Source organism: Colossoma macropomum, unplaced genomic scaffold (assembly GCF_904425465.1).
Source record: "Colossoma macropomum unplaced genomic scaffold, Colossoma_macropomum, whole genome shotgun sequence".
In the NCBI taxonomy this organism is placed as follows: domain Eukaryota; kingdom Metazoa; phylum Chordata; class Actinopteri; order Characiformes; family Serrasalmidae; genus Colossoma; species Colossoma macropomum.
This window is the reverse complement of record NW_023494803.1, coordinates 12626054-12647289: the sequence shown is the minus strand read 5'-3', so window position 1 is coordinate 12647289 and position 21236 is coordinate 12626054. Positions and strand designations below refer to the sequence as shown.

Sequence of the window (21236 nt, the reverse complement as noted above, 5' to 3'; positions counted from 1 at the left end):
TGTTGCGGCTCCGCAGCAGAATTAGATTTGTGGGTAAAAAATAAAATAATCCTCCTTTGCAATAAAATAAGCTCTGCTTCTAACGCAGTTTTAACAGTAGACGGTCTTAAATGGTGGAGTCAATGTAGAACTGATGATATTTGAACAAGAAGATGGCAAATGATAAGCCGACTTTAGCCTCGTAAAAAAAATCAAATGTTGAGAGACGTTGTACAAGAAACTGTTCCACTTTTGGAAAAGTTTCCTGCCGAAGATGTGAGAAAAGTGGCTATAGTGGAGCTAAAGCTTAAAGCAGAGCAAAGTCTGTATTTTTGTTTATATTAAATTTGTTAGACTATACTAGCACATTAGTACATGCTGAGACATACTTACAGCCAAGATGGTAAAATGGACATGAAATGTTGTGGCTCACAAGGTGGTTTTATTTTTTTAAGAAGGACAAAATGGCTCTTCTTAACATCTGTATTGCTGACCCCTGCCCAACAGCATATCATAAAGTCAAAAAGTTGTTCAGTGGAGTTTCACTGAATAGCTTGCATTGGCATTCCATGTTAGCTATAGTGACCACAAGCTCTTATTAACTATTAAAGTAATTCACTAAATTTATATTTTCAGTTATTTCTGTATGTGCACGCCTGGTCAAATTTCATGTATGTGTTGATTTTCTATGTGAAAATAAGGTCTCGGCGAGGTGATAATTTGGCTGGACAATCACAATCTGGTCCTGGAACACAACATGCTGGCTGACCAGGGCATCAAAAGCTACAGATTCAGCATGAACCACTTTGCAGACATCAGGAGAACCTACACATACAAACCCCAGTCTCAGCTGTGAGGTTTATCACAAAATATGATGTTCAGTAACTATACTTTCATCATTTGGGAAGTAGGCCAAGAAAAGCACAAATGTGCAAATGTTACGGTCAAGAATTTGCACAAACTTGTGGTTTGAGTGATTGTGAGTGTTGCTCTACAGTTTCTCATTAGGTGGAATGAATAACTGGCTCTAAATGTAGGTATTATGATATAAACTGAGTCTGTTCTACAGTTTCTCAATAGGTTAAATGAAAGACTTGACAGAAGGACCCTTGAGACTCGACTCTGACTCACCTGAATTCACTCCTCAAACTGTTGCCCATTTCACAGAGGCCCCGCTCACACATCAATGTGGATTTTATAAGCTCCCCCCATCAGGGTAATACTACAGTATTGGTGGTAATAGATTGCTTTTTAAAATATGCTAGTTAATTCCAAAGAAAAACATATAAATGGTGTGGAAATCACAGAAGCCCATTTCATGTGTTTAGCTTTTTGGGATTACAGGAGGGCAGCGTCTCATATACACCTCTCTGTTTATCTCTCTCATTGTGAGGTATTGCCTCTGTCTACCAGTGCATACTGAGCCTTCTGTCTGTAGTTTGTTTTCTAGTTATGACCCTGTTTTGTCTACTGTTGTTGATTCATTGATTTACCCCTTTGGCTAAGGTTACCGGTTGGTTTGCTTTTTGGTTTAGATCCTCACCTGTTTACTCACTACTCTTTTTGTCTGTTCCTATGTACCGTGTTTGGCTATTCTTGCTTTTGTCCTGGTCTGGAGTTAACCCTACTGTTTCATATCATTCATTATTTCTTATCATGCACCGAACCACATGAAAGCCATTCAGAGAGATCAGAGCCGGCCTTAGTGTCCTCACAAGGTGGTTTGATGGAGTCACCTACTTAACAAGTAGACCTGACAAGTAGACTTGCATATTAAAACTATTCAAACAATTCATTTTTGCTGCTGGATGTTAATGTGTGTGTGTGTATGCTGCTGTGAGGTGTTGGAATGAATTACAGCCATTACAGATTTTGTAAATGCTGAGAGTTTATTTTGTTTTTGAGCAGTCAGAAACAGTATTTCACACTGAGATTAATTTTGTATTATCAGAAAAGATAGTGGTTTAGCTAATGCTAATTCTACTTTAAAATAACTGAAAAAGAAATGTAATGTAAAGGCAATTCAGAGATAAATGTCAAAAGAAAACTTTTTTGCTGCACTGGTGAATAAATTCTTTCCAGACTGTAACCTCTTTCTTGGGGTGTTCAGGCTCTCTCTCCAGTCTGTAAACAAAAATAAACACATAAATAACAGAATTAATTCACATGAACTGCTGCATCCTTAATTTTCATTCTTATTTATTATTATATTTAGAGATACAACATATTTATTGGTGTAGTCCATTTCTAAATCTGGAGATCCCATCCCAGCTCCAGGAGGTCCACTGACCTCCTAGAGATCCTATCCCAGCTTCAGCTTATACCTTTAAACCACAGGGTAGTAAGCATATGTGGCAATACCACACTGGTTCCTCTTGTTTCTGGACATCTTGATGTAGCCTTTATCACCCCACACAGTACCCCAGCTGCAAAACAAATTACTGTGAATGTTGGATATTCATTTCATCTTAATAAAGCACAGTACCTTCCCAGACCATGTTGCACTTCTGTTTACCCTTCCAACAATCAGAAACTTTCTTAATGTTTTGCTAACTTGTTTGTTTACCTATTCTTGATCAGCCAGTAGTCCTTTCTGGATTTGGCAGTGCCATAACCAACAGCCAGTACGGCATGAGTCAGGTTAGTGCTGCTGCAGTTCGGCTCATCATACACACCTGTAATCATTCAGGTTACCAGCTTTCAATTAGGATATTCAATCATTAACTAATCAATTAAGTATCTGGTAAATCAGATAATAATGCAAGCTTAGAAATCAGGCAAATCCAGACACCCTCAACAAGCAGGAATAAGACAAGGAGTATCACAGAAAACTCAACTTGCAGCAACAGTGTCTAATTGACAATTTGTTCTGAAAGAAAGTCCCGCTTCCCTTAGTTATGCCAAACACTCAATACATGCTGCCTGGTAGCCTCTGTAACATGTGTGCTAACAGACCAGCAGAACAAAGGAGCATTTAGAAGCACACAGAGTACAGCAGGTTTCTGAGGTTTACCTGACTCGTAGAGCTGGAAGCTGTGTTGCGAGGCGTCTATAGCCACAGAAATAGGTCCGACTGTGGCCACAGCGTTCTTCAGAGCCTTTTCTTTGGGCCTCACTCTTTTATAGTTAGAGCACTTAGCCCATGCTCTCTGATTGTCATACCTGCATTTCCCTTCCTGAAGTGAGATGGAAAGAATTAGAATGGGTTGCTATACTTTTGGTTCAAAATTCAAAGGGATAGTTTCAAAAAGCAAATTTCTAAACTTTTTCTCTTACTCCAAATTAAGATAAACGGTGCGAAAACAAAAAAAAGTCTGCACTGGAGCTATAAAGCTAAGATCCAAGACCCCAGAAATTAGCACTGTGCAAACTGTCTGCCTGTATCATCACACACCTGCTTAAAATACTGACATATAAAAATGGACAAAATTCATGCAGTTAGCACCATGCTAATTAGGGGTGGGGGGAAAATCGTTTGTTAGATGCATTGCGTCACGGACGTGGGCGATTCTGAATCGATTCACGAATGTCAAAAATCGATTTTCTAAATATTTAATTTATAACGTATTGTTGACGGAACACAAAAGGCGGAACTTGGAAGTGCGGAAGTGCAGCACCCGGACAGTCTGTGACAGCACATAACAAAAACACACCTGGATGAGCAAGAAGTCTAACCGGCTCCCTCTGAATTAAAAGCTTAAGTTAGGTCAGGAGTCGACAACCCAAATATTAAGAAGAGCCATTTTGTCATTTCAACAAAAATCAGACCACCTTGGGAGTGTTTATTAAGTAGTGATGATGTGAAGATGATGAAGGAGACTCCGCTGACACTGTCTTCATTGTATAGGATGTTTATTACAAAGTAAAACAGTATCATATCAAAAACTATAAAGTACCTGAGAGGGGATCCATGCCAATTCTAAAGTGCCCCCCCCAGACCGCTAGAGCCAATGGCTTATATAGGCTGCTTGTTGTTGAAAAAAAGGAGACAGAACATATGGTCCTTATTAAAATAATCTCATCTACTTGGAACTAAGAGAAGAAGGGAGAAAGTGAGAGGCCTACTCCCTATGGGCCTTTGGACCAGGGGGCCCTGTTAATTTAAACATTCCAAACCTGCAGAAACAGAGCACATGGAACTCCTAAATACTACAATATCGACTTATACTAAAAGTTGAGTGTTTTTACCTTCTTCTATAAAAGCACTCTTCTAAATACACCTCAGGAGTCACAACATTTTGTCCAGTATGTCTCAATATGTGTTAATGTCCTAGTATAGGCTAAAAAATATTAATGAAAACGCAGACTTGCTTTGCTCTGCTTTAAGCTTTAGCTATAGCCGCTTTCCTCCCATCTCCACCAGAAAACTTTTCCTCAAAAGTAGAGCATCTTATTGTAAAATGTCTCTCAACATTTGTCTGTTTTACAAGGCTGAAGTCGCTTCTTATTCGCCAGCTTCTTGTTCGAATTTACCCGTTCCACCTTAAATTCTGCCTGAGGTGACAGAACGTAAATGCGGCACCATTTAAGGTGGAATGTGAAAATTAGAAAGAGAAGCTAACTTCATCTTCACAACTTTTTAGTGTTTGACAGTCTCTCGTTGCAGATTTAACATCCCAGGAAACCAACTGCAGTGCTTATAAATGCAAATAAGTCCATTCATCTCCAAATGTTCATCTTAAATCTCTTTGCATTTTCATTCGCTACTAGCCAGGCGAGACTGCAGTCTGCACGCCAGTCGTTGAGAACCAGGCCTTTCGCCCTATGTTGCACACTTTGTAGCCAAGATACAGCATCCTGTCTTGAAGATATTTTATTGACACAGCGACCCCCACTCTCTACAAAACCAAAATCAAAATTAAAGTTACAAAATAAAAAAAAATATATAAAAGAAAATGGGTAGGACGGCTGTAACATGTGTTCCTTGGGCATATATTGCTACTGGATTTTATGTCACCGTAACAGCGCATTTTATCACAGATGAGTGGCAGCCAGTGTTTCCTGTGCTCCAAACGAGAGCAGTGAATGAGAGCCTTCTAGTTCACTTGCCACATCGCTTCCGTTTGTTTTATTAATAAAAGATATTGGAAGAAAATTCATTATGGATCATTACAAATACTTTGCTTTAAAAGTATCAAGTCCTCACACAGTGAGAAAAAAGAAATCCTGTATAGAAAAAAAAGATGCATCAAGATGCATCGATAATCGTTTAATAATCACATCGCAGCCTCTGAATCGTAATCGAATCAAATCGTGAGGTGCCTAAAGATTCCCACCCCTAATGCTAATAGTCACGGGGGAGAACTATAATGAGCCACTTTTCATAATTCATGATTTTATAGAAAAACAAATGTGTATTCATCCCAGACAATAGTTGCTATGCATATTTAGGGTTAAATATAAAACAAGTTTAGCTGTTTTAAATATGTTTGGTTTGTCCTTTGGCACAGCTTGCCCTCAGGCAGGGGTAAATTGAGCATAGGCAGGGGAAAAGTTGAGCCCAGTAGAGGTGAAATGTGTCACATAAATAATCTACACTCTCAGAAAAAAAGGTCTGAAACTGTCACTGGGGCAGTACCCCTCTTGTCACTGGGGTGGTACCCTCAAGGATACATCTCAGTACCTTTAGTCAGGGAACATAATTGTACCATAATCCATTGAAATGATATTTTCTGAGTTGTATTGGCTCCACACACCCTGTCTCGTCTCCATGCTTTTTATTTTATTGTTGTTTTAAAACTTTAGGTTATGAAAAGGTTCGAATACATACTTTTCACCTGGAAAAACCTATTTAAATACACAATTGAACCTTAAAACCACTGTTGTACCTTTGAGGTACATTTACATTGTTTTACCTTAATGATCGAAAAATGTACCTGCACAGAACCTTTATTTCTAACAGTGTACCTACATAAAGAACAATCCAATCCCTCCAGAGATTTTCCACTCTAGTTCATATTATTCAAAGTAGTAGTGATCAAGGAAGGGTTGTTATGTTTGTAATGTGTAACATCCTGTCTTATTCCGTCTTTGTCTTTCTCTGTTTTAGCCTTGCTTTTCTTGTTTCCCAGTGCCATGTGTTTTTGTTTATGTCTGCCATGTGCCTTTGTTTTCTTGTCAAATGTTGTTGTTTTGGCCTGTCTCCTCCTTGGTCTGGCCCCTGGTCACCTGCCTGTAGTCTGTAGCCCCAGTTATTAGTCCCAGGTGTTTCTTGTTTCCCCTCAGTGTATTTATTTCCTGTGTTTGCTCAGTCCCTGTCACGCTTCCCTCCGTTCCCGCTGTCACTACCTCCCAGCCTCCAAACTCCATCTCCCAGAACACCTCACATGATCACATCACCTCTGATCTCCCTCACATGACTTTTCACCGGTCTGCTTCACCTGACTACTGATTACCCACACCTGTTCCTTGTTTCTTGTGCTTGTTAATTTGGTATTTAAGCCTGGGCTTTAGCATAGGATAGTTCCAAAGAATTGACTGTCCAGAGCCTTACAGAGTCTTCCAGTCTGTTTGTTTGCTTCCTTCACTGTATATGACCATTGCCTTGTTTGTTTTTGACTTTGCCTTTTGCCTTGCTCTCTCAGTATTGTTGCGATTTCTGATTCAATCTTGTTTCCTGGATTTTGGACTTTGTTTTTTGGACTTCCCTCATGGTTACTGTTTTCATGATCTTACTTTTGATCTTGGACTGGCTGACCTTGATTTTGGATCCTCCTTTTGTTAATAAACCTATTTTACTTACGTGTGGTCTGCGAGTGTCTGAATTCTGGCCTAACAGCTACTCAGTTTCTGGACTCTGATTCTCTAATCTGATTAAAAAAACAACAAAAAAAAAAACTTGCATCCAGCCTCATTGACTCCAATGTTACATTATGTAATTTATAGGACCATTTTAGGTAGAAAAAAAAGAACAAACTTGCAAACCTGCTCCATCCGGTTCTCAGAAACAGAATGGTCATTTCTCTTTGCTAACTCAAAAGCAAACTCCCTGCACTTCAGGCTGGAGCGGAAGGCAGGATACACCCTGGACAGGTCAGGTGCAAGAATACATTTTACCTAACTATTTATAAATGAAAATACATTCTATTTTAGTTGAGGTAAATTTAGCCATTGGATCAACTTGCCCACGATTTGCCGCACAACTCCCATTGTGGAAGCTTATACTGCAGCTCATGTGGAAGCTTATACTGCGGTGAGCTAGTATGTAAATGTATCAGAAGTTCATCTATTTCCTTTAACATGCAAGACTTATAATATCTTAACATTCATAATTTCACTTGGCATGAGATAAATCACATTTTTGGCTCTGTTTAGCTCACTGCTCCCTTCACATGCTCATCTCAATCAGAAATCATGTGAAATAAGCTATTTCTCCTGAATCTGTGATCATGTTTTTTTTACAAAATACAAACCCAAAATACCAAGCGTGGCTCATTTTACCCACTGGCTCAATAAACCCCCTTCTTCCCTACAGTTGGCATTCATTACTTGCTAGCTCCGTTAGCATTGCAGCTCCAGTGTAAAGCTGATCTTAGCTGATCAAAAACAGTAAGAACAAATTTGTATAAATTTAGCTTTACTGCAGCCTCACCTTGGCCTGATATGGATAGGCGCTCGCTGTCTCCAGGCCTCCACTGGACTTGATGTACTTGAAGGCCCAATGCGGCCAACCACCTTTACAGCCATGGTTTCCAAAATACCAGGAGCAGTCGACCAGCTGTTGCACGCTCAAGCTTACCAGCTTCCTTTTCTTCTTGAACATCTGACCCTCGAGTGCCCCCTGCCTGAGAGAGATAATAGAAAACAAAGGGAGGTGGAAAAATAGAAATGGGGTGTGTTTTCTTTCTTAAATAAAGCTCCCTTTAAAGTTCCACTCTTCCACAGCACAGAGTACTCCTACTTTTACCTGCCACGATATTGAAGGCTTGTGTGCAAAACAAGCCGTAAAGCAGCTGCTGCTGAAGTTGGGGGCTTTTCTTTGTATTCAGGTGAATCCTGTTTGCTTTAATAATCCTTGAGATCCTTGAGTTGTGTCTAGAACTCAACTGTAGTCCACCTGTTATCAACCGGACTAATGTTTTCAAAATTCCTGTGTCTGATGGTCTAAGTGGTGGGAGTATGAGACTAATATGCAAATGTCCTGTTCTTTTTTTGAATATTTGCAAAATTCTGAGAAAGTCCCATCCCCCTTTAGTTACTGTTGCTATGTTAGTCAAACTTTCAGTACATGCTACTAGGTAACATCGGTAACACACATGCCAACAGACTTGTAGCACAAAGTAAGCTATAAGCTCAAGAGGACAACATCTGAAAACATTTTATTATTCAATAATACACTGACTTGATATTCAGATCAGACATAAATCATTTGAGAACAAAAATTGATTCTGGAAACTGTTTCCCTGTTAATTCAGGGAAACCTTTCAGCCACTGACATAAAAGCAGCAGATTTTCATGTCTAACAGAAAGTGTAACGCTGGCTTTAAGAAATGAGTCACTCGCATTTAAAAGATAAACCATGGGGTTTATCAAGAACAGTGATTAGCTGAAATAACAGGGTTAACGCACAACCAGGTCAGAAACCAGATTAACAAAACACACTATATGGGCAATACATGGGCGAGGATTGTAACCAAAGAGCAAATAAACAAGTAGACCTAGTCAAAGGGACAAATCTGAGAATCAGCATGTGACTGAGATCTGCTGGTTGGCGTATGATTGATTAGTGGAGTCATGACAAACTGAGGAATTCTGGGAAGTGGAGAGCCCGACTGAGAACCGCTGCCACTTCAGATGAGCTCCAGGTGAGCTAATGCTAAATAATAAGAGCAACTTCACATTAGATACAGAGGAGGACTCTTCATCTTTTATTCAAAGTCTGTAATGAAACAATACCAAGAATGGCATATGTACAGAGTATTGATGTTTCTTTTCATGAAGAATATTTTTAATGCCAAATGTGAGCGCTTTACAGTCCTGTTTAATCTGGTATCTGTCAGCAACTAAACTAAGAAAAGATAACCAGTTAGCAATCAGATCTTAACATATTCTGTAACATGAATAACTGTGATTTTTTCCAAATTCGAGCAGTGTCTGACAGTTGGAGAGATGAGTGTGTAGGGCAACCACATGACTAACAGACTGACATTCGAATGTTGCGTTCCACCTTTTTCTGCACAATAAAAATATTTTGGATATACTTTGGTTGTTAAAAAATGTTTCTAATTGAAAAGGGGCATCCCACAATAATAAGCCCCTTTCAAATAGGTTAACTTAAGCATCTAAGTTTGTTTGGAAATATCTTGATATATACCGAATTTTAATTATACCATGACAAACATTTTCCCATACCACCCAAAACTACTTCAAAATTATTTGTCCATCTGGTTCTCCCTCTCTGTCTGTCCTGCTGTAACTCACCGCACTGAAAGCCCAGCAGGCCATACAATGACACTGGTCCTTAACCTCGGTTACATAGCCTTTTTTCCTCCAGTCCACAGTCCTGGGCAGAGCAGCACCCTCTACCGGTTGGAAGAATGTAGTTGCATTATCAATCTCACACTCCTTGAGGGATCCCAGGCAGCCCTTAAACATCTGCTGGTACTCCTGGTTATCCTGTTGGAGAAGAAGAGAGAGTTGCGACTCCCCAAAAGTCAAACATGATTACTGAAGAGCACATAATCAACAGAGTTGAGAAAAGATTCAGTGAATTGTGCAATGAAATGTCTAAGTGAGATCTCACCATGTCTGCAAAGCGGTTCATGCCGAGTCTGTAGCTTTTGATGCCCTGGTCAGCCAGTATGTTGTGCTCCAGGACCAGCTTACGATTGTCCAGCCACATCATCTTATGCTGAGTCTCTTCTTCCACTGAACCATAACTCTTACCTGAGAAGAAAACATTTTTTTTTCATACAGAGCCAAATAAAAATGACCCATACACTTAATCACCCATAATGACAAAAATGAAAAACATGTTTTTGAGAATAATTAAAAATCAAAAGTTGAAATGTGTTTCACAAAAGCCTGGGCCACTCCACATTGCATCCAGTCGCATCCTGTCTAGAACTCAACTGAAGTCCATTTGCTGCAATTTGAATTGAGTGGACATTGTTTGAAAAGGCACACATCTGGTTCAGTAAGGGCCCACAACTTACACTGCATTGTCATGAAGTCCAAGGAAGTGTCTGTGGATCTCCAAGATCGAATTGCGGCAAAGCAAAGATCAGGGCAAAAAACAAGGCTTTGAGTGTTCCTAGGACCACAGTGGCCTCAAAAATTTTGAAATAGAAGAAGCTTGGCACAACCTGAACCTTCTTAGAGATGGTCATCCAGCCCAATTGGGCATCAGGAAAAGAAGGGCCTTGGTCAGGGAGGTAAGAATGAATCCAGCACTCACTGTAAAAGAGCTCCAAAAGGTCTGTGCAGAGATGGGAGAACCTATTGTTTAGACAACCATCTCTTCAGCACTTCATAAATCCGGCCTGTATGGCAGAATGGCGAGACGAAAGCTTACTGGGGAAAAATGCTTCATGGAATTGGAGCAAGGTGAAGAAAAACATTCTCTGGTTTGTTGAGACAAAAACTGAACCCTTTGGGCAGAACAGCAAGCATTCTGTCTGGCAACAGGCACTGCACATCACCTGGCTGATGCCATCCCTAAGGTGAAACATGGTGGTGGCAGAATCATGCTATGTGGGTGCTTCTCAGTAGCAAGTAAAGGGAAACAAAAAAGCCAAATACATGACCATTCTTAAGGTAAACCTCCTGCAGAGTGCATGCAAACTCAGACTGGGGGTAACAGTGTCTCTTTCAACATAACAATGACCCAAAGCATACAGCCAAAACAACACTAAAGTGGCCTTGGGGCAAGTCTCTGAATGTTCTGAATGTTCTTGAGCCAAAACCCCGGCATAAACCCCATCGTACAACTATACAGATACCTGAAGATTGCCTTAAGAAGATCTGCCATGAAGAATGGCATAAACTGCCCAAATCCAGGTGTGCAAAGCTTGTAGAGAAGTATTCAAAAACAATTGCAGCTGTAATTGCTGCCAAAGGGCTTCTACAAAGTACTGAATGAAAGCTCTGAATACTTTTGTGAATTAGAAAATTAGTTTTCTAAAAGCTTTAAAACCATGTTTCACTGTCATTACGGATGATTAAGTATGGATTAATGAATAAAAATACCAATTATATTGATTCAAAATCAAATCAATAAAACAGTAAGGTGTGCAAAAAGTCATGTGGTCCAAATACTTTCATATATATTGTGGTGGTAAGAGGGAGCCACCGTGACCACTCCCCCACACAGGTGCAAGCTGCTCCTTTCCCCTGATATAATGCAGTTGTGACTAATGAGAAGAGGAGCACAGCCACCTTTAAAAATTAGATCTCTCTGGAGAATAGAGGGAGCGAGAAGGAGAAAAAAGAAGAGGACTCTTTGCAGGCCGACGCTAAGTAAGCCGACGCAGAGTTAAGTTTCAGTTTTGTTTCGTTTAGACACGTGTAAATAAAGCATGTTTGTTCACTTGCGTTGGTGTTTGTGTGTGTGCCTCTGTGCTCTCATTGGGTTTCCCAGTCAGTGTGTTGACCCTTCCCCTGGCCATGCCGCACTGGTGGAGAATGTGGCCACCGCTCCTTTCTGGGTGGGTCCTGTGACTGGGAGCCGAGTTAGTCTCAGAGGCATGCCACAGCTACACCGTGAGTGCCATTAATTTTGCTTTTTTCTGTTTCATTTACAAAAAGAAAAAAGCCAAGAGCAAAGAAAAGAAAGAATAGAAGAAGCCAGAGCCAGCGACTTGATCCCTTATTCCTGGATCTATTGGAGCTCTTCTACTAGGCATGGAGCAATCAGCTCAACAACCCAAAGGAAACAAAGCAGCGGATTGGCTGGGCTGATTTACCGGCCTCTACGCTCCTGAAGGAGAGGCGGCGCCTGGCACCGCCTGAGTTAGGTTGGTGTGAGAGGTGCCCAAAAGAGTGGAAAAGGGCAGCGGAGTGTGACAACACTGAGCAGGGTTATTGCTGCTGCTGTGTCTATCCCGAGGAGGATGATGAGGAGAGCATGTCCTTTGAAGTGGCCGAGCTCCCACAGGCCACACAAGATGTGCTCAAGCCCAAGGAGCTTGGCATCCCTGAGCCTTGGCCCTTCCACCGCCCCCCAGCTCCTGTGGTGGCTGCATTGCTTTCAGCGTTGGATGGGGAATATGGCAGAGAGATAGCCCCCTTCCCTGCCCACCCTAGTCTGGTTCGTTCCTCTCCCTTCCATCTGGACACGGCTTATTCCTCTCTCCCTCCTCACTCACCTTTATTGAAAAAATGCTCACGTTTTCATGTTACTACCAAAACACAGTTTTAGTCCATAGGCGGAGCCATATTTTAGCCACGCCTCTTGAAGTAAATGTGTCCCATGTTCATTGTAGAGTTTAAGCAAATGGCAGAAAGGTGAAACTGGTTGCACTCTCACCTTGCCCCTCACTCCTTTGTTTGTATTGAAATTACCCTTTGTCTCACAACCTTAAGCTGATAACAGTCACCCCTCTTATCTCTACCCCCTACATCTCTATTCATATTCTCCTTCTACAACCCTTCCTTATCCCTCCTCAAACTCCTTTTCCACTTCCTTCCTCCCCCAACCCCCAGTATCTCTACTTAAACCATGTCAGACCATGTCATCAGACTGGACTAGACTGGTGACCAGACCAGACTGGTGACACCCTGATGACCAAGCTGTGTTCATGCATGATAGTCTGCATGCACGTGAATAAGACTAGACTCCTGATACTGCTGATTTTCTGTTGATCGACCAGTCTATACCCATACTCTGTATGTTGAAATAAACTCCAGTCAACGCTGAAGCTCCAGTCTCCTGACTCTTCCTGCTGAATTTCTAACACCTCACTCTGGCCCTAGTCTTGAGGCAGATTAGGGAACCAGCTCTGTGCCCAGGAGGTTGCTGGTTTGATCCCCTGAGCCAACAGTACGTGACTAAAGTGCCCTTAAGCAAGGCACTTAACCCCCAACTGCTCCCTGGGTACTGCGGATAGGGCTGCCCATCGTTCTGGGCAAGTGTGCTCACTGCCCCCTAGTGTGTGCGTTTACTAGTGTGTATGTAGTGTTTCACTGCACGGATTGGTTAAATGCAGATAAAATTTCCCTGTTGTGGGACTAACAAGGGTCACTTAATCTTAACCTTAACCTCAATTTAAAACCTCTTCCTACCCTCACCCTGGCCCTAATCCTAACTTTAATCTTAACCAAAGCCTAATCTAGTTAATATCCAGTTACAGAATGGTGTCAGCAGTGTGATTGTAACACATGGTGAGCAGTTAGATCCCATTGTTTTGTAGTAAATGTGTCCTAAAGTCTGAAAATCAGTGTGGAACATTAAGAATTTCTGCAGTTCAGTACTTTTTAGTGTTTTAATGAAAAATATCATGACTTTATGTTTGTACAGCTGTTCAAAAGGCTGTGTTTTGAGCTTGAAATGAGCTAAAATTGTCACTAGCGAAACAGTCACTACTGAAACATTTGGTAAAGTTTGTAAAGTTTTAGTAACATTATTGTTTGGTAGAGACAAAATGGAATGTTAAATCATTTATTTTAACAAAATTTAACATAATTAAGGTACAGAGTCACTCAAATCAAAAGGATTGTAGTCTAAAGTTCAGATCAGTTAAAAGTCCCAAATGTGTTTTCAGCTTTGACTTTGAATCAATTCGGTAGACTCATCCATATCCATATAGATGAGTGTGTGTGTGTTTGTGGTGAAAAAATATCAGGTATCAGAATAAAAGTACTGGATGTATTGTGAGCTAGTTTCTTCTGGATACCTCCAGATTTATTAAATTCCATCAAAATCACACCTGATTCAACAAAATAATTAGAAACCTACAGTTAATAAAGACAAGGTTTGGAAATGGTACAACAAACAACAATTACTTTCATAATTATATTATTATATATATTAATATATATTAATATACATTATTATATATATCAATATAATTTTTATTTATTCTAATATGTTTTTGTATCATTTATGTTTAAATTACCACCTACTGCACAAATAAATCAAATTTAATTTGCTGTTCTTTCAGATATACACACATATATTTATAACTATAATAAATAATATGTAAGACTTTATCCTAATTAAAGATTTCTCACCAAACTTCAGTTTCCAGGTGTGGAACTCCTGATCCTCCAGAGAAACACTGGCTGCACCGGCCACAACCACAAGAGCGGAGACAGCGAGCAAAACCCTCATTCTGCCGAGAGGAAGTCTCTGTGGTGATATTAAAGAAATAGTGGATGGCAACAACTTTCTAGAACTACCGGAGTAAACTGAGAGAAATTGCATCACTGGAATTAAATATTACCTACACTATCAGAAAAATGTACTAAATTGTCACTGCAATGGAACCCTCAAGGGATCCCCCCCAGTACCTTTAATCCATAGAAATGATGTATTATTAAGTTGTATTAACTCCATACACCCCAGCTCATCTCCAGGCTTTTCAATTTACTCTTATGTTTTAAATCATTAGGTTATGAAAGGTAATATTTTATTTGGAGTGATCCTTTGTAGATGATTAATAAACATTTAACAGAGTATCAGTAACACATCAACATCATATCAGTGAAGTAGCAATAGTGAAGCATCGGAATACATTGAGGTAAATATCTTGAAGATGTTCTGTTGATACATTATTTAAATTAAAATGCATTGTTGACATGTTACATGAAGTAGACTTAATATGTTACTTCCAATAAGCAAAACCTAACCTTGCCCAACATTACCCAAAACCTAACCCTCACTCTGGCATTAATCCTAACCCTAACCATAACCTCAAACCAAAACCTAACCCTCACTCTGGCATTAATCCTAACCCTAACCATAACCTCAAATCAAAATCTAACCCTCATTCTGGCATTAATCCTAACTCTAACCATAACCTCAAACCAAAACCCAACCCTCACCCGTGCTGTGGTTATGTTCTCACCTCCAGTAACTCTAATCTACTAATGCTGAGTCCAAAATTGATCCAATTTTTATTCTATTTTGCCCAATTAGTACATGTTTTATTAATGAAGTCAATTGTTGATTTGATGGCCTCCTAGTGGTCATCACAGCTCACAGTATTCATCTCATAACTTTTGAGTTACATTGTAGATAACCGAGAGTGAATTACATTTAAAGTTACTCAGCATCATCCACTTTAATTTTACACTTCTTTTTCAGCCTCATTGTTTTTACCTTAGGAAAGATCTTTGTCTGTATTTGAGCTCGTACCTTAGTGTGATCCGCTGCCTTGAAGCTCTCTGTAAGTGTAGCCCCGTTTACTGCCTTCATCCGGGTGTTATTTTGGTTATATCTGTCACTCTGTGGGCAGTCTGTGTGCTAAAGATGTTATCAAACTGCTCTGCTCACCACAAACTTAGCCAACACCTTTATCCAGATCATCTTATAAATTGTGCAAACAGTATGTGTCAAACCAGCACCCTTGCTCTACAAAGGTCAAAGATGAGAGAAATGAAATGAAGCTAAACAAATAAATCTAAATGAACTAAACAGGCTAAACCATTCCTTATAACTTATGTGTCAATGGGCAGGGCTAAATAGTAAGTAAGTAAGTAAGTAAGTAAGTAAGTAAGTGACCCTTATTAGTCCCACAATGGGAAAATTTCACCTCTGCAATCTAACCCATTCATGCAGTGAAGCACCACATACACATTAGTGAAGACACACACTAGGGGGCAGTGAGCACACTTGCCTGGAGCACTTGGTATGGGCGGGCTCCATGCTGCCGCGAGGTGAGCAAGAGTGGGGTTTAAACTCACACCCATTCAGTCGTCCAGGTGCGCAGTGGCCTGACCAGCTCTCAGTCCTGAGCGCCAAGGCGGGGCACAATAAATAGGTGCCTGAACAGGCAGAGAAATGTAAATGGCTAGGTTTTTCATGACATCACAAAAAATGCATGCTCAGAAACAAGAGCTAGATGCCAAGAACAAGAGGCTATGAAGTCCTGGATCAAACACTGTGGTGTTGTAATGTGACAGAATCAGTCAGACACTCACGGTAAAGCACAAGAAATGAGGCTTTACTTGTAAAGGGTTTCACAAGAATTGTAGTTGGTCATCTTGTAGCGTAGGTCAAATACAAAAGAGTAAAAAGACAAACAAGGACAAACATAACAAAAGAAATCAAATCCAAAAAGGCAAAGACATAAAGGCAAAGTCAGAAAACCCAGAAATAGGGTCAAATACACAAACATGGCAAACAGGAAAGAGTAAATTAAGATTAAGTGACCCTTATTAGTCCCACAATGGGGAAATTTCACTTCCGCATTTAACCCATCCGTGCAGTGAAACACCACATACACACTAGTGAAGACAAACACTAGGGGGCAGTGAGCACACTTGGCTGGAGCGGTGGGCAGTCCTATCCTCAGCGCCCGGGGAGCAGTTGGGGGCAGTTGGAAATGCTCAGTACTATCAGAAGCAATACCTCGCAACTGACTGACTCTAAAACGCACGCTTTTAAACTACACTAGTGGTCATATGACACATAGAACAGGTGCAAGACATCCATTTTCTGGTGATTGCGAATGGTGATTGGAGGATTGAAGAAATTCAACAGTCATGTAATCTCCCACAGGATTCTGCTAAATGTCCATGTGTGAGTCAAAGCTGGAAGGATGCGAGACAGGTGTTCTTAAAAAAGTGGACTTGGACCAACACTTAGAAACTGTCTGCATTTCAAATCACTTAGAAAGTCCCATCTCTTTCTTCCATTTCCTGTGACAAAGTTTTCACAATGAGCAGTGAATGACAGTACTGCTATGTGTCACTGTGCAACAGACATTTTGTTGCTTACCATGCTCACCATCTCTCCTACAGAGGAAGATCATTTGACCCAACTTCCCTTCCAGACAGCGGTCATCACCACATGTTCTCAGCCCTTGGCTTTGCACCTTCAACTGGAGATGGAAGAGGAGTTGCACTACTCAGAAGCAACAACACACCCACATGCTGTGAACATGACCACACAACCTCTGGCACAACTAACGGGCAGTCTGGTACACTATGTTCGAGGGTCTCCTGGACCAAATTGGCCTCATCATAGAAAATAAATCATTCAGCCCTACCTTCAGCCACAGAATGCGTCCACCCACTCCTGCTGGCGTTATCAGAATCTGGAACAGCACTGTCACTGTCTGGAAGTGACTCCATGCGTGTTGCCTCTGGAACCCCTTCAGAACAACTAATCTTGCTCCATCTGTCTCTTCTCTGGATGATGCATGCCTCATAGGCCTTCATTTTGTCTCCTCTCCATGCCTCAGACTAGACTAGAATTGTTTGTTTTGGGTGCTCCTGGGAACCTGCTCATCTCCTAGTCATTTCAGTTGCTCATCTGCTATCAACTATTGTATCAACACTCTCTCATCCCATTCAGTCATCAGTCCATGGGAGCAATATCTGTTCAACCTCACTGGTCTTCTCTGGGGGCTTGGATTTCAGGAAAGTGATCATCATCCACAGTCATAACTCAAGTCAAGTCAAGTCAGGCTTTATTGTCATTCCAGCTATATACAAGTACACAGTGAAATGAAACAACATTCTTCCAGGAAAAACACAGGAACACAAGTGCAGAACAAGTGCAGACAATACAGTACACTAAATACTTACAATAAATACTAAACAGAACACAGGCAGTACACAGTACTGAGAGTATGTGGAGCTGTGCAAAGGAGGATGTAACATACTATGACATATTAGCAGCTTAGCAGATAGCCTTGCATATAGCCTAAGAGTCACTGAGGTAGCAACCAGAGCAGCAATATACAGTATACAGTATTTGGTTGATACAGTAATTTTAGCAGCTAAAATTGTTAAAGTGAAGTGTTTCAGTGAAATGCAGTGACTATATTTATACAGTGTTCCATAATTTGGAACGGCAAGAAGTGAAGAGTGAGTTAGTCCCATATTGTTATGTATGTGGGTGTGTGGGTCCGTGTGGGTGTTATATATATGTGTGTGAGGGGGTCCGTGGGAGCTGAGTAATCTGATGACTTATGGAAAGAGACTGTTGCCCAGTTTGGCTGTGAGGGTACCTTCTTCTAGATGGCAGAAGAGAGAACAGTTTGTGTGAGGGGTGATGATGATGTTGATGATGTTGATGATGATGGACATGGGTCAACACAATGGTATGATGACAATGGACTCAACAAAACACATGATGATGATAATGATGATGAGGAACAACACACATCATCATTGTCATCATGATAGACTCAGGTCAACACAATGATGAACTCAGGACAACCAAGGTGATGATGATAAAGATGATGGACACACATGATGATGACAATGAAAATGATGAACAGGTCAAAAAACATAATAATGATGATTGATGATGATAATTGGGACAAGCAAACAGGCTTTTAATTCGCTTCTCTTCACCACAAATCATATGGAGCTCAGTAGCTCATAAAGATGATGGACTTCTGTCAACACATATAATGACAATGGACTCAGGACAATGTATATGATGATGCTGATGAATGATGATGCCCAGCATATCAATTCACTTCTCATATCAATGCAAATCACATGGAGTGCGGTAGCTAGCTAACTAACTTGATAGCTTGTTTAAACATCTCATACACATTAAAAATATACAAAATTATAACATTATAATAAGCACTAGTGTTTAGTTTATTTTCACTTATTTTTTCATTTATTCATGGTGGAAGTAACATTGTTTGAAAATAAGCACCTGCATACAGATTGCTTAATATTTTCCTCTTCTTTTCCTTCTTTTCAACAACAGAAATGTGACAGAAACGGCCACATGCAGTGATCAGAGACACTTGCGGTGAGTGTGTCATAATGCAGCAACAAAATGTGCTAGTGGTCACATCCGTTACTTTTCAACATCTTTCAGGTCTACACTTGTAAAGATGTCTCTCATGTCTCCTTCTTCTTCTTTATGTCTTCTCTTCATGTCTTCCCTTCATTTGTTGTCAAGCATTTTAATTGTTTAAACCATTTTGTGTACTGTTCACATTTTTGTTTATTGTTTGTTGTGACGTCCTATGCACAACAAGAAGTACAAAAGATTATTTTAATCTTTGATATTTAGCAAACCACTTTTTAAAAATTGAAATACTGAGAAAGTTTAGCATTAAAAAGTATGATTTTGAGTGCTATGGGTCTTCAATGATTGCTGCATGAAAATTGAAATTGCTTTAATTTACAGGAAAGCAAGAAGAACACACTTAAACCTGAAACTGTGTTGTGAACATTGAATAAAGATGACATTGTACATTATGTGAAAGTTTGTATCTGTAAGTAACTGTAAGTTACTATCCTGAAAGTTTACTCTATAGGTATAGGTAATTAGTAGAAGTAGCTCAATTTCAGACGAATGGCAACCAGTATTATCTGACTCAGATCTGTGTTTCTCACATATTCCTGTGAGCATCCAGTCACAGTGAACAGCGGCCTGTACAGTAGACCAATAATATAGTTTGGTCCAGCAAAGAATGCTAATATCATGTGTGTAATGGTAGTAAACAGAGGCATAATGAGAATCACAATTGTCCTAGAACAGAGCCTTGTGGGACATCATAATTCATTTCAGAACAAGCAGAAAATCTGGCATTTACATTTTTTGAGCTACAATTTTGAAAACTTTTTGGCAAGTGGGTTATCTTATATCTAATCTCCACAGAAATAGCATGGATTCCTAAATCAATGCTAGGCAGCGTAGGGCTCGCTCCTGGTTCACACTCCCAGTTTATCCATTAAATGCGAGTGGAAACATGACAAAAAGCTGACTGAGGCCTCCAGGGACTGACAGAAGGCCTTCTGAAAAGGCTCACTAACATGAATAGCAGGTGGCTAGAATCTGTGTGTGGAAGGATGAGTTTAAGACTATATTAAGGAGTAGAGGGGGTCCACACTGCCCAGGGTATCTTAAGATTCTTGGTCTCTGGAAGATAAAATAGTAAAAATCAAACATGTCGCAAATATATGCTGAGGTTGGACTGTGACTGATGTCCTCCTATGCCCTACATGCATCAGGGGTCCGCTGGAACTGGCCCTGACACTTTTTTGTGAGGGCAGTGAGAGGGGAGATTTTCTGAAATATCACAAAGATGCTAAGCACAGGAAGTAAAAACAAAAAACTTTTAAAAATGACCTGCCTTTGAAGGAAAACCAGGCACAGATGTGTGATGATTTGTACATGCGGTTAGCAGTTTCTTATGTTAACTGGTGGATTATAAGCTTCCTTCACTAATATGAGATTAACTGAAATTAATAAGTATTTGTTGACTGTAGTTAAATAAAGGCTGAGTAGTCTAGTGCTCGAAAGGGCATCAACAAGCTGGCATCTGGCTCTGTAGCACTGCCAAATACCCCAGAGGGCCCCAAAAGCCTAATGCCTAGCAGTGGTGGACAGTAACTAAGTAAATGTAATTTGTTACTGTACTTAAGTAGTTTTTTTGTGTATCTGTACTTTACTGAAATATTTCCATTTGGTCGACTTTTTACTTTCACTCCACTACATTTCAAACTCAAATATCTCACTTTTTACCAAACTATATTATGTGAAATCTGTCATTCCTTTTGGTTTATGTGTGTATAAAAACATAACATGTCAAAACGAAAGAAGTGCGAAGCAAGAACACCAATCAGGGCACAGCGCACTTTGTTTTCAACTTGTTTTGGACATACCAACCCAGTGCAAGCATACGATTCAACATCAGTGCAGCAGCATAACATTTTGGGAGTGTCTATTTCAACATAAATGATGGAACTAACCTAACTTTGAGTAAATAGACCACAATATAGAAATATGTACTCATATGCAGTTGTGACTGGCATGTTTCTTTTTTCTGAATTTATACAAACACTTTCATTTTATAGTAAGTTTGTTTTGGTTAGTTTATGTTTATGAACAGAGACCTACAGATGCAATATAGTTAAGGAAAACTCATTTGTGTTTAAAACAAGTTTTTATTAAACTTAAACTTGTACCTAAGTTGTAAATAAATCTTAAACTGAAACTTTGCTTGTTTGCAAAAAGTTATTTTTAGAGCCACTCGGTTCTACCTAATGGAAATTGTTTGCCTTCAGTGTTTTGTGCTTATGATAATTTTAATAGACATCAGCATCAGACTAATTAATGACAATCTATTAAAAGGTTGGTTTATCAAGAGTGACACTAGAGTGTTTTCACCTAAAAT

General features: G+C 40.0%; 1 protein-coding gene across 1 annotated transcript; it reads right to left on the bottom strand.

Annotated features, from left to right (window-relative positions):
- Positions 1–1995: 1995 nt before the first annotated feature.
- Positions 1996–15338, bottom strand: LOC118823569 (cathepsin L1-like). The gene is made up of 9 exons (XM_036593257.1): positions 15275–15338; positions 14149–14266; positions 9722–9864; positions 9400–9594; positions 7571–7759; positions 2993–3155; positions 2546–2654; positions 2304–2405; positions 1996–2103 (listed from the first exon to the last, which is right to left on the bottom strand). Exons 1-8 carry the CDS (start codon positions 15332–15334, stop codon positions 2306–2308), a joined length of 1077 nt encoding a protein of 358 aa, XP_036449150.1. The 5' UTR covers positions 15335–15338; the 3' UTR covers positions 1996–2103; positions 2304–2305.
- Positions 15339–21236: the final 5898 nt, after the last annotated feature.